This window comes from Notothenia rossii (genome assembly GCF_949606895.1).
Source record: "Notothenia rossii genome assembly, chromosome: 8".
Lineage (NCBI taxonomy): Eukaryota > Metazoa > Chordata > Actinopteri > Perciformes > Nototheniidae > Notothenia > Notothenia rossii.
The window spans coordinates 81,649,047-81,663,120 of NC_136906.1; the positions used below are offsets into that span (position 1 = coordinate 81,649,047).

The 14,074-nt window shown below is 38.8% G+C and overlaps 2 protein-coding genes across 2 annotated transcripts in view; one reads left to right on the top strand and one right to left on the bottom strand.

Annotated features, from left to right (window-relative positions):
- Positions 1-3,258: 3,258 nt before the first annotated feature.
- On the top strand, positions 3,259-10,325 carry LOC307016997 (lactoylglutathione lyase-like). The gene is made up of 6 exons (XM_079646413.1): positions 3,259-3,360; positions 5,637-5,719; positions 6,536-6,676; positions 7,375-7,442; positions 7,905-7,994; positions 9,929-10,325. Exons 1-6 carry the CDS (start codon positions 3,289-3,291, stop codon positions 10,033-10,035), a joined length of 561 nt encoding a protein of 186 aa, XP_079502539.1. The 5' UTR covers positions 3,259-3,288; the 3' UTR covers positions 10,036-10,325.
- A 537-nt stretch (positions 10,326-10,862) lies between these two features.
- The window catches only part of LOC307016316 (hairy/enhancer-of-split related with YRPW motif protein 2-like), a gene marked incomplete at its 5' end in the record, with an annotated part of 19,414 nt that continues 16,202 nt past the window's right edge, over positions 10,863-14,074 (bottom strand). Inside the window, 2 exons of the mRNA XM_079645356.1 lie at positions 10,863-13,239; positions 14,053-14,068. Coding sequence (XP_079501482.1) covers positions 12,761-13,239; positions 14,053-14,068 — 495 coding nt within the window. The 3' untranslated portion in view covers positions 10,863-12,760. The remainder of the gene's footprint in view (positions 13,240-14,052; positions 14,069-14,074) is intronic.

A 14,074-nucleotide genomic window follows, 5' to 3' on the forward strand; every position in this document is an offset into this window, starting at 1 on the left:
CGTAACGGAAGAAATTTAAATATATTTATAAAACTGACAATTCAAATCAAGCAATCTGATTGGTCGATAGCGTTTTTGCGGACCTCTTTGATTACAGATTTGAAAACATCGTTGCTTGCTTTAAAAGTAGCACAATTCATTATTTCAAACCTTGGAGAGTATCTAGATATCCCTGCCCTAATGCCAAAGGAACTGCACACTGAATATGTTTTGCCGTTTGATGTCTATGTCTGGACCGCTGCGTCAAAAAGGAGGGCTTCTGCCCCGTTACTTCTCCGCTGCTTTCTTGTTGCAGTATGAAAAGCAAACTGCAGCCCAACGGTATACTGTTTTTCTCAGACGCGGAGGGATACTGACTTGTTGTGAAAAGTAACTTACAATTCTACCCGTGGTATACGCTCAGTATATCACGGCTAAGAACCAATCAGATTGCTTGATTTGACTTGTCCGTTTTATAAATATATATATACTGCAAATCCTACACATGTATTTTAGTTGCACATTGCATTACACAGTTTTCCCTGAATCGAATGGCGTCTAAATTGTGTTATATTATAACTTTAAATCACAATAAAACATGAATAATACAGGAAGTAATGTTCCCTATATTTATGATGCAAATTAGTATTTTTGTGATTCGTTTCCAATGTTCTACCTTGTTGCTAAACAGAGTTTGGTAATCTATTTTACACTTGATTAAAGATAATAATAGCTTCTGTCTCCAGTAGTCAGAATGATCCACTCTGCCATGTTATGTTATTTACAAAGGGAAGAATATGATTAACTATTTTGTCCTTTTTGATTGTTTATTTCAAAAGCTCTTTACAAAAAGTGATGAACGGTCCCCAGCCTTTAGACGACTGTGAAGAAAAGCATAAGTTGATATATCTGCACTTTCCTTGATGTCTGGAGTTTGAATCTTTATGGTTTTTGCACTTATTGCAAGTTGCTTAAGGCAAAAGTAATGAGTTGCTGGCCCTCAGTGGTGACAGTGAGGAACTACAGCTCATCATCATTCACAGGAAATATACGATTTAATGTGTATCATCATTATTCTTATAACGACTGTATCATTATTATTAATAAAGATGTTAGTACTTATGTTGATCATTTTCTTGATTTAATCCCGCACTGCTTTTTCCTCAAAACACCGACTTTGTTTTAAAGAACCCCGTCTGCTCTGATTGGTTAGCTGGCCGGCTCTGTTGTGATTGGCTCAGAGATGTCCCGCCCCTTAGCCTATCACGTGCAATGTGTTGTGAGAGTGTGTGTGAGGGAGATGAGTGTGTGTGGAATCAGGGTGTGTGGATGTCCTCCCACACAAACAGGCTCAGACGCGTCTCTACCGCGACACACATCTTCCAAACGGCGTCTCAGGAAAGACAAGAAACGTTTTCCACTTGATCTCGAGAAGAGTTTAGATAATATAAAAGAACATTTACGAGAAACACCCTGATGACTCTAACTCAGTCTCCTTCATGTGTTCATAACCCTGACTCTAACTCAGTCTCCTTCATGTGTTAATAACCCTGACTCTAAAGTGGACTCCTTCATGTGGTTTGAAATAGGATAAGATATAATAAACACAGATGTTTAATAGAAGGGGAAAAACTGGCACTAATGTAAAGCATTGTTTCCATGCAATCATTAACCTTTAAGTGTATTTAGTATAGGCTAAATATGAAATTAGCTGTTTTTTGTACCATTTGTTTTGGGCTTGTCCTTTAATAGTAACTTTTTGGGAAAAGATCCATATCGAAATTGAAATAATAATACAGGAAAAAATCCCTTTAAACTGGGACGAATTTCTATTTGGGCTCGAACATCCAATCCCCTCAAACTCCAAAACAAAACAACTATTTGGATTTCTTACTGTTGCAGCAAAAAAAGCAATAACTAGAAAATGGCTCAAAGCGGATATCCCTTCTCTCGACAACTGGTACGACAAAATCCATGAAATCTATGTTATGGAAAGAATCACCTTCTCAATGAGGCTTCAGGAAAACACATTTGAAGAAATATGGAAAAAGTGGAGAATTGACATATCCCAAAGACGACCATCCCTTGTTTGACTGTTTCTATACACCGATTGAATGTATATGTATAGATGTGTATGTATGGTCACATGTATTGAATGTATATATGTATGTTGATATGTATGCATGTACATGTGTAGACATTTGCTATTTCAAACAACCCCTGTGTACTTTTTCGTTTTTATTTTACTTTGATTAATTCTGTTTGCTATTTCATTTGTCACTTTCGGGTCTCTAAAAATATATGATTTGAAAAACTGTACTTGTACTATAATGTGACCCCAAATAAATAAAGAATAAAAAAAAAGAAATTAGCTGTTTTTTAAAAGTTTAAATCAATCTTATCTTTAATAATTATTCATCTTTTATTCATTATATTATTACATTTATATATATTGACTTCTTTTTATATATTTTTTTAATCTTTATTATTTATTAAGGAATTTTCACTTAATGATTATTTATTTTGTATTTATTTTATTTTCATTTCATTTATATAATTATTATTTTTATACATTTATTTTATTATTGTTAATTATTTTGTATTGATTTATTTTGTATTTTGTTCATTTTTATTATTTATTAGGGAATTTTCACTAAATTATTATTTATGCTTTATTTATTTATTATATGTATTTTTAAAATTTTATTTTATTATTATTTAGTGTTTATTTATATATTTTTTAAATATATTTGTAACTTTATTATTCTTTGTCGATTTTTAAATTTTGATTTTCTGCTCCGCTGCATTTCTCTTTTAAAGTCTTGGGCGTTTCCTTCCTAGAGTTCAGTCACCTGAAGGCATCACAGAAACACCTGGCTGTAACTCCGCCCTGCTGCATTCAGGTCCTGCCGGAAGTTTCTAAACTGAGACTTGTCTGTGATACCTTAGAGGCAATATTGTTGTTTAGAAGCAGAGGAGAGTCAAATACACAGATTAAATACATATAAAAACGATATTACAGAATGAGATGAACTTCAACAAGTTTCAATTATAGTTACTTGTAGTAATTATGTGAGTTTTTATAATACGAAAACATCTAAAAAGTTCTAAAAAGTTAACATGAACGCATCATCCCGCTGTGGACCTGGAATAACTAATAATTAATAAGTTAAAATATCAGAAATGCACACAAAAACAACCATAAACCAGCCATGGAAACCTGTTTCTCACATCCCAGATATTTTTCCGAGCTGCACCTGTACGCATCTTCGCAGAGAAGAAGGCAGTGGTGCGTTCAGTGTCAGAAACATGGCGTCTCAAGGAGGAATGTCTGAAGAAGCAGTCTCTGCAGCCTGTAAAGAGGGAGACCCCATCACCAGGGTGAGAGAAACAATACATATCTCTCTCTATACACACACACACACACACACACACACACACACACACACACACACACACACACACACACACACACACACACACACACACACACACACACACACACACACACACACACACACACACACACACACACACTAAGGGATGTGTTTTTAAAAAATACTAATTGTATATTGCTATCCTGAGTATAACACACTTGAATAGGGGGTTTGGTATTTGCATTTAAATATAAATGGACACAAATGCAATGAGGAAACAAGCAAATATGTGAATTCTGAAAAAGTAAACAGACACAATGAACATAACTGCAGACACTGTAAACAAAATACACTTTAATACATTCTAATAAAGCTCCTATAATTCTCCTAAATCAGCTAAATACCTCATTTACATAACTAGATATACAGCTTAATAATGTAACATTTCCTTTAGTGTGTGTGTGTGTGTGTGTGTGTGTGTGTGTGTGTGTGTGTGTGTGTGTGTGTGTGTGTGTGTGTGTGTGTGTGTGTGTGTGTGTGTGTGTGTGTGTGTGTGTGTGTGTGTGTGTGTGTGTGTGTGTGGCTGTCAGGTTGTAGTTTAGATTCAGCATCATGTTTAAACAGACTCTCCCCCAAACCCGTCTTTCCTGAGTCACTTTCTTGATAATCCTCCGCGAGCAGAGACAGCTCCTCTCTTCCTACCCTTCTGGTTTCAGGTGGTAAACGTTAACATAATGCACGGCACAGAGAGGTGTAACATTTACTAATATATTACAAAAGCTCATAAAGAAAGTGCTAAACATTAATCATGTGTGTGTCAGAACTTTGTCTTTAAGTTATTTGACGCGCTGCAAGAAGAGTCCCTGCTGTGCTGTGGTTGTTGCTGTTGTTGTTGTTGCCGTTGTTGTTGATTGTGTCATTTATTAACAAAGCAATAACATAAATAATCCTCTTTGCACCGGACCAAGAGACAATATCTGAGAATAGCTCTTCCCCAGAGGCCTGGACTACGAAGCAGGATGTTCTCTTAGCGGCTAACTTCAGGTAAACTCTGGGTTTCCGGTCCTACGAAGCTGGTTCTCTTTTTAGCGGGCTAGATCTCCATGGTAACTGATGCTGAGCGGCTAGCCTGCCCCGGAGCAGGTTAGGTTGCAGGCTAAGAGCTCAACTCAGTGAAAGCACTGCCTGCTGACCAATCAGAGCTCAGTGTGCGGAGTTTAAAGCGATCAAGTCATATTACAGGAGAAAGGAGATACAGAAAAACTGCCGTTGCAGGAAAGACGGCCGGCAGAAATCAGCGACTGTGTGAACGTGAACATGAATAGAATATCACCTCCCATCTTCAGAGCAATCTGACTATTAGAACATTAGCGTTAAGAAAGCTTACTTAAATATCTGCCACAACATAAGTAACCGGATCAGAGTAACATGAAGTACAGTCCGCGGCATATCACATCATAATGTATCATCTCCTTATCTGAGTCAGCTGAGCCGTATCTGGCCGTGCAACACTCACAGTGTCACATACTGGATGCAGAAGGATTATTTTAAGCAACACATTAAGTTGAGGAAACACTCGAGTCAAATGTAATGAAAGTCAGATGGTGTCTTAGACGGGGCAGTGATATCATAAACCTGTTAATGTACGCATTCAAACACTTGTTCTGTTACCAGCTGTATTCACCTTGCAGGTGCAGCTATGTGGCTTTGATCCTGGAGAAAGTGTTTAAGTCATGGATGTTTAAAGTTTAACTTCTTCATATGTCTAATATTATAGTTGACTTTTCATTCAGGAAGTATGACGCTGCGCTGTCAGTACGCTTCTCCATGTGTGTGATTGGTCGAATGTTGCTAGCCCCGCCCCTTTCATGTGAACGCGCGCTTGAGTTACCGAGATGATAACCATAGGACCACTTAGCGAGAGCGCGTTTGTTTTGGGTTAGGTAACTCAGAGATATCCAGGGTCTGTTGGACTGGGTTCGTAGTACAGGCCTCTGGTGCACTAAACACACACACACACACACACACACACACACACACACACACACACACACACACACACACACACACACACACACACACACACACACGGCACTTTTCGACAGTCTTTGGACTGTTCATATTTTGTGTGTAATGTATTCGTCCTCCTCCGTTTTAAAGTGACTGTTATTTTGTACATGTTGCATTGTATTGATGCCTCTCAATGTGTGCACATGTATAACTGTCTGTTTGATTACGTGTGTATGTATTTATAGTAAAGTCTCTGAATACTTGGTTCAGGACTTCATGATGCAGCAGACGATGCTCCGAGTGAAAGACCCGGTCAGATCTCTGGATTTCTACACGCGAGTCCTCGGGATGACGTGAGTCCTCAGAAAACTCTAACTTCTGTCAGAGCGAAGTTATCGACGACCCTAGAATGTGTTTGACTTAATTTACGCTGCTTTCTTTAAACTGAAAATCATGCAATGTTTTAACAGTGAAGGCATCGAAGTGGGACCTCACGATATCCTATGATTTACAGTTCTCGGATTCTGACTTTATTTTACTCCAAATTCTTACTTCTTTCTAAAATGTCTGACTTTTTCTAAAAATGTTGTTCAGAAATAAAGGTTTAGCTTCTCTCAGACTGAATGGGAAGATCATCGAATATATTTTATTTAACTTACTCTGCTTTCTTTAAACTGAAAATCATGCAATGTTTTAAAAGTGAAGGCATCGAAGTGGGACCTCACGATATCCTATGATTTACAGTTCTCGGATTCTGACTTTATTTTACTCCAAATTCTTACTTCTTTCTAAAATGTCTGACTTTTTCTAAAAATGTTGTTCAGAAATAAAGGTTTAGCTTCTCTCAGACTGAATGGGAAGATCATCGAATATATTTTATTTAACTTACTCTGCTTTCTTTAAACTGAAAATCATGCAATGTTTTAACAGTGAACGCATCAAGCCTCGCTGTATCCTATGTTTTACAGAAATAACGGTTGGCATTTTTTTGTTTTGTTCTGGGATTAAAGTCAGAATTCTGAGATCAAATCATTCAGATTCTTTTCCTAGAAATTCTGACTTTCTTTTGTAAAAAAAATCTGACTTTTTTACAGAAACGTTTAAAAACACATCCGATGAACAAAGTCTGATCAGGTGTGTAAACATGGACTCAATGTGTGTTTCTCCAGTTTACTGCAGAAGATCGATTTCCCCTCGATGCGTTTCACTCTTTATTTTTTGGGCTTCGAGGAAAAGTCGGACATTCCCGAAGAAATCAAGGAGCGAACGGCCTGGACGTTTAGCCGCAGAGCCACCATCGAACTCACACAGTACGAAACACACCTCTGAAACACTACTGAGACACACCTGATTACACACCTGATTACACACCTGATTAAACACCTGATTACACACACCTGACACACACCTGATTACACACACCTGATACACACCTGATACACACCTAAACACACACTGATACACACACCTGACACACACCTGAGACACACACTGATACACACACTGATGCACACCTGACACACACCTGAGACACACACTGATACACACACTGATGCACACCTGACACACACCTGAGACACACACTGATACACACACTGATGCACACCTGACACACACCTAAACACACACTGATACACACACCTGAGACACACACTGATACACACACCTGAGACACACACTGATACATACCTGATTACACACACCTGACACACGCCTGAGACACACACTGACACACACCTGAAACACACTGATAATGTAATGTTCAGAAAGCTCTTTATTGTTCTCATACTGCCTGTGCTGCAGCACCTTTTTTCACCCTCTGTCTGAAACCAGAGCTGCTCTGATTGGTTAGCTGGCCGGCTCTATTGTGATTGGTCAACCTCCTAGAGATGTCCCGCCCCTTAGTCTATCACGTATAATGTGTTGGAGCGCTAGCCAATAGGAGCACAAGTTTTCTGTCACTGTGCGTGATGAAACCTGGATATATAATGATCCCTGTTTCTTTCAGTAACTGGGGGTCAGAGCTGGAGGAAAGTCTTTCGTTCCACAACGGGAACAAAAAGCCCACGGGATTCGGTGAGAAGTTAAAATAAATTAATGCAGATTTACCTGAAATAAGTCGTCTCAAAAGTGATTCATTTACTTACGAAAATTCGTACTTTTCCTCAAGATTCTGAATTTTTTTCTCAAAAATGTTTTACGGAAATAACGGTTTAATTAATTTTTTTAGTTCTTGGACTAAAGTCAGAATTCTATATAATTTCCTCCTAAAATGTTGACTTTTTTACTCAAAAAAGATCCAAAACATTTATGAGAAAATGAAAATGATCGACATATTCGTGAATTTTATGAAAGCTAATCATAATTGATCAATATTTATAAACAAATATTGACTTATGATGAGATGTTTTTGTTTATCCATGGTCCTTGTGTAATGACGGCTAATAAGACTGTTTTAATCTCCGTCTCTTATTGCTCTAATCTTGTTTTCTGCCGTGTTGTTGTTGTTATTGTTGTTTTGTTGTTTTGTTGTTGCAGGTCATATTGGGATTGCTGTTCCTGATGTTTACGCTGCCTGCAAAGTGTTTGAGGAGCAAGGAGTGACGTTCGTAAAGAAACCAGATACAGGTGAGTCCACAAGGAAGAAGAGGGTTTATTAGAAATGTCAACAAATCAGATTAAAATAAAAACTATCTTAGATTTAAAATAACTTTTAGAAAAATCTAAATTTTGAGCAAGAAAGTTAGAATTCTGAGAAAAGTCATAATTTTGAGAAACTAAATCTGAATCTTTAGAAAAAAGTCAGATTTTTTAGAAAAACGTCAGAATTTTGAGTAAAAAAATCTGAATTTTGAGTAAAAAAATCTGAATTTTGAGTAAAAAAAGTTTGAAGAAGTCAGAAGAGAAATGAGAATTTTAAGAAGTGGCGGAAGAATACCTTTGTGTATAGAACTTGATGAATCAATAGATCTCAGATTTTCCTCAAATAATTTGCCATTATTCCAGAAAATAATGCACAAAACGTGTAATCTTGCATTCTCTCATAGCAGTCGAGCTTAACTCACTTTTAGGGCGCGTTCACACCTGCCTTGTATAGTCCGGTTGAATCGAACCCCGGTGCCACTTGGTGCGGTTCGTTTGGGTCGATGTGAACGCAGACCTCTGAAGTGAACTAAACAACCGGACTCTGGTCCGCTAAAATAGGTGGTCTCGGACCGCTTGCTAGTGAACTCTGGAGCGGTTCATCGCTGGTGTGAACGCAGTCCGCACCAAAACATAGGAAGCGTAGTATTTACGTGTCAAAAGAACGCGGATGTCTTCAAAATCTTTAGTGAAAGAGTGGAGCAGAATGAAGTGCTGAACAGTGTCGTGTAAAGTAAACATTCTCCGTCAGCTACATAAAAGTCAGAGCCACCTATCGTCGGTGAAACGCCCTCCTGACTGCAGAACGTCTCATTATGTGTGTTATAATGTTTTTTAACGGACGTTGTCTGATTATATAATCATATATATATATCCCCCCCTGTGTTGTCCTTTGCCTGTTCATGTAATGTTCATGTTCAATTTTCTTGTCCAATATGTTGTCTTCTGCCTGTTCACCCCCTTTCTGTACTTTTAATTTTTTTTGTAAGCGACTTTGGGTTATTGAAAAGCGCTATATAAATAAAAGTTATTATTATTATTATTATTATATGCGCGGGCCGCTAGTGTCTGTTGATCTCCAGATTAACAGCTGCATGAGAATACTCTGCCGAAAGTGCCGATGCTCCATGGCGGAGGCTCCGGTAGAAATTGCCGGGATTTGCGTGTTTACCCCCTTAATGTCTGGCCAATGGTTGAACAGCATTTCCGTGCACATGACTTGTGTTTACATTTTATAGTCCGTTTGAGTTTTACCGTGTGAACGCAAACCAAACCTTCTGAGAAATGAAACCATGTAACAAACTGTGGTCTGGTGCTCACCAGAGAGCGGACTATTAGGTGTGAATGCGACCTAAAACAGCGCTGCATTTAGACTTTTTTTTATATTCCCAAACATTAACCAGAGTGTATTCTGGGATTTTTCACAATCCAAAAACCCATGAGGGGTTAAATACAAGTGAAAATAAGCAGAACAGATTCATCCCAGCAGAGGGAGCCAGAGGACGTTCATTTCTCAAAATCACTTTTTAAAGGGTAATCACGGCTCGGACCAATGACACATTTCTTTTTGAGTTCTTGGATAAAATAATAATAATGACAAATGTAAATCAAAATTCTGACTTTTTTCCACCTAAAAAAATAAAACTTTCTTACTCAAAATTCAGAAAGTGTTTTATTTCAATATCTGACTTTTTTCAAAAAATTCGGACAATTTTCAAAGTTTCTTAAAAAAATGTGTAGAAAAACTTTTAAAATGTGTGTGTGTGTGTGTGTGTGTGTGTGTGTGTGTGTGTGTGTGTGTGTGTGTGTGTGTTGTGTGTGTGTGTGTGTGTGTGTGTGTGTGTGTGTGTGTGTGTGTGTGTGTGTGTGTGTGTGTGTGTGTGTGTGTGTGTGTGTACCCCCCCCCTGCTCCTCCTCAGGTAAGATGAAGGGCCTGGCCTTCATTCAGGACCCTGACGGATACTGGATTGAGATTTTAAGTCCGAACAACATGTTTAATTTAACGCAGAAACAACAACACACTTAATTTTCTACACGACGAGCCCTCGATACTTCCTCAAACTCTGCTTTACGTTGAAGTCCAGATCCGGCTAGACATCCCAAATGTTGTTGTTGTTCTCTTTATAAATATTTGTACCAAGATGACAGATCACTAAATCTCCAGATAAAAACTCTTTCTGCTCACAATACATCTGAGATCTTTACTCAAATATATTTGATTGTGTTGGAAAATACATTTCAACTTGTACTTGAGCATGTTTCATACATTTGATTAAAAAAACCAAGTACTAATAAATAAACAAAACCCTAAACCAACTGGATGAGTTTCTTTTTTGTTCATAATTATCAGATTGATTTTGAATTTTGTAAATCCTGCACATCTGTTACTTTTTACATATAAAACAAAACACAATATGTACTTGTATGATATCAGGCAGTACGGTATACGGCTCTGAATCATCACATTACTAATATATATGTGCTACCATGTACAGGGTGATCTAATAACACGATACTGTGAGATGTGGAGCAGGGTTCGGGCCACATGTCATTTATTTTGGATTGAACCAAAAGGCTTTTGTTTTATCTCTGAGATTAAAGTCAGGATTAGGACATTAAGAAACAAAGAGATTACATTTTCCCCCAAAATCAGATTTAATCTCAGAAAGCAGGAAAACCAACATTTTGCCGGCACATTAGACACTTCCACTACATCTATTGATTTAGGTGTTTGTTTTGTAGATAAAGCTTAAAAATTGTACGTTAATCGTTAATGTTAGATTTTGAATGGTTTAATCCGTCTACATATGAATAGAACATTTAAAGTGTATGAAGGGAAAAGAGAAACAGACATTACGATGTAAGGCCATCTTTATTTGTAAAAAGGCACTCAGGGAATTAAACAGTGAATTCAATGAAAATGCTTGAAACAGAAAGTTGAAGAGTGTTTTAGTTTGATCAAATCTAATGTTAATACATCTCAGTTTGCACCAGGACGGACTGTGTGGGACTGCACTGGTTTTGGTCCAGTTGTATTCCCTCTTTCCTGTTTCATTACCTCAGAGTCTGTGTTAAAGGAGAAGCTTCAAAAATCAAAATCAACCGTAAAATATGTTGTTATTGTGAAAGAAAATCCCATTTATAGACATGTTAGTCGCTCTCAAGACATAACGCGTCACAGAAACACCCGAAGAGGTTTTTAATAAGATGCTGTTGAGTTCAAATACTTTTCCAGGCAAGAAAGGAACAGTCCCATTGGGCGCTTTCACATCGGAGTACTTTTCCCAAGAACTAGGCCGATAGTTCCTGGGATTTTGCGTTCACACCAAAAAGATCTGGAACTAGAACTTAGTTCATGAGAACGTTTCCCCCCCTTTTCAGTCCCTGTTAGAGAGGTGGTACTTTCCTGGGGAGGAAAAGGTCCCATTTCTAATTGGCTGGGCGGATTGCAAACCACGCCCCGTAAAACGTCGAAAAGTTTTTGTGAAGCCGCCATTTTATTTGCTCGCATTAGCATTATTAGCATTAGCATTATTAGCATTAGCATTAGCCCAGCGCACCAACGGAGAGAGACTAACTTATGGCAACACAAAAGAAAACATGGGAGCGGTGGAGAAGAGGAGGTGTCGGCGCTTCTGGCGATTTACTCAGGACTCCGGGTGGCAGTATATGCCGTGAAGTTGTTTGCGGCCTGCCAGTAAACCCAAAGCAGAAGAAGAAGAAGAAGTGACATCAGTGGCTTCATTTGCGTAACCCTCGCTCAGGTACTTATTCCGGTGTGAACGCGATCTACTAAGACAGTTCCAGGATTCGGCGAGACTAAGTACGGCAAAGTACTTGGTGTGAAAGCGGTGAGTCAAAGTCAGCCACTTTCTGCTTAAAACTGCCCTTTCTTTTACCCCTCAGCGTCCTCGATAACCCCCAAAAACATTACAAAACGGTCCAAGTCGGCCAAGATATTCATTTAATTAACTCAACTCATTTAGGAATTTGGGCCTAAATATGAAGCGTTATTGAGCTGCACTGTAAATGTTCTGTATTTCAGCCGCTTTTTTTCCTCAAACTTTCTTAATCAAAATTTTGACTTTTTTATTTCAATATCTGACGTTTTCTAAAATATCTGACTTTCTTTCTTCAAAATTCTGATGTTTTTCCCTCAAAATTCTAACTGTCTTAGTCCAATATTTTTGGATCAAAATTCTGTCTTTTTTAATTTCAATATATGACTTTTCTCTACATTTTGGAAATCCTCTTTCGGTTTCATTAGGGAGGAACAGATCCATAAATCAATATTTTCGTTATGAGTTTCATTTCTTATGAGTCTCGCTTGTAGTGTTGCTTTAAATCTTATTTACCTCCATGAGGGATGTTAAAAAACTCTGTGGGAATCTCCTTTCTCCCACTACACCCATCATGATTGTTTATTGATTGACATCTGACACAGCCAATGGTGAAAGCCCTCTCGTTTAAAAGGAACATTTTTAAACCCAAATCAAATGATCCCATCGCTGCAGTGTGGCGGTTAATTACTATAATAATGAATAACTATTCTGTTCTTGTACATATCATATTCTATTTACATGTATATAGACTTCCTGCACAATTGTGTATTTTTGTATTTTATGATATATGTTGCATTGTTGGAGGAGCTCAGGTCAGAAGAATGTCTTAACGTATCTTAAAGACACATCCGACAGGAAGTAGCAGGCATATTCAAATTGGGTTTTAAGTTATTTTAGGCTGTTTTAAAATCAGAAAGCTCCGACTTCAGTTCCCCACGGTCGGTAGGGTTTAGTGCTGCTGAGGAGAGGAATCGAAGAGGAGGAGGAAGAGGAAGGAGGGAGGATGGGGAAACCAATAGGAAATGAAGTAGAGAGTGAGAGGAGGGAAGAGGAGGAAGAAGAAGGTGATGAAGAGGTGACATTGCGTTGAAAAACATCTAAAACATGACCTCCGTCTCCCATATTGAGTCCATATGGAGGTCGGAACGCAGCCAAATGATGGGGGAAGAAGGGGGGAGTTAAAGGGAGAGGCTGCTGGTGGTACTGGAGGTGGTGATGGTGGTTTTGGGGGTGTAAATGGGAGGACAGGTGGGAGAGGAGGCGGGATTTTAGAGGGTTTTCGGGGTCCAGACCCTCCACGGAGCTCAGGAAACGAGAAACCTCCGTCACACACTCCCGGAAACCCAGAGACAGGAAGTCAAGCGCCAGAGCCTGGGCGTCAAAATAACCTAAAGAGAGAGAGAGAGAGGGGGAGTTAAATACTGTGAGAGGGAAGCAGAGATGTGGTATTTCTGTGTTGGTCCCTGAAGGCAGCATCTCCCTGGTTCCCTTCACAAATAATCTATCGGATTTCTCCATGTGATTTTGGATTATGAATGGATTTCTGAAGTAAAAAGCTAACGCTAGGCTACAAAGGAACTACAGCACGGTCACATGACTTCACTTCACCACCGCTAAGCTAAAGGAGGCTAATGTTGGGCTATAAAGGAACTACAGCACGGTCACATGACTTCACGTCACCACCGCTAAGCTAAAGGAGGCTAACGTTGGGCTATAAAGGAACTACAGCACGGTCACATGACTTCACGTCACCACCGCTAAGCTAAAGGTGGCTAATGTTGGGCTATAAAGGAACTACAGCACGGTCACATGACTTCACGTCACCACCGCTAAGCTAAAGGAGGCTAATGTTGGGCTATAAAGGAACTACAGCACGGTCACATGACTTCACGTCACCACCGCTAAGCTAAAGGAGGCTAATGTTGGGCTATAAAGGAACTACAGCACGGTCACATGACTTCACGTCACCACCGCTAAGCTAAAGGAGGCTAATGTTGGGCTATAAAGGAACTACAGCACGGTCACATGACTTCACGTCACCACCGCTAAGCTAAAGGAGGCTAATGTTGGGCTATAAAGGAACTACAGCACGGTCACATGAATGTACTTTACACACGTTTACCATTTTAAGAAGCCTCTAAACCTTTTATAATATTACTTTGCTGAGATTTAAAAATGTGTGTAAACTATAAAAAGATTACCTTTCCCTGCGGTGGCCTGCAG

Excerpts from the sequence above, each read along its gene's own strand:
- LOC307016997 (XM_079646413.1), top strand. The coding sequence starts at position 3,289 with ATGGCGTCTCAAGGAGGAATGTCTGAAGAAGCAGTCTCTGCAGCCTGT. Across the intron at positions 6,677-7,374 it reads GCCACCATCGAACTCACACA|TAACTGGGGGTCAGAGCTGG; the intron begins GTACGAAACACA and ends TGTTTCTTTCAG. Across the intron at positions 7,443-7,904 it reads CAAAAAGCCCACGGGATTCG|GTCATATTGGGATTGCTGTT; the intron begins GTGAGAAGTTAA and ends TTGTTGTTGCAG.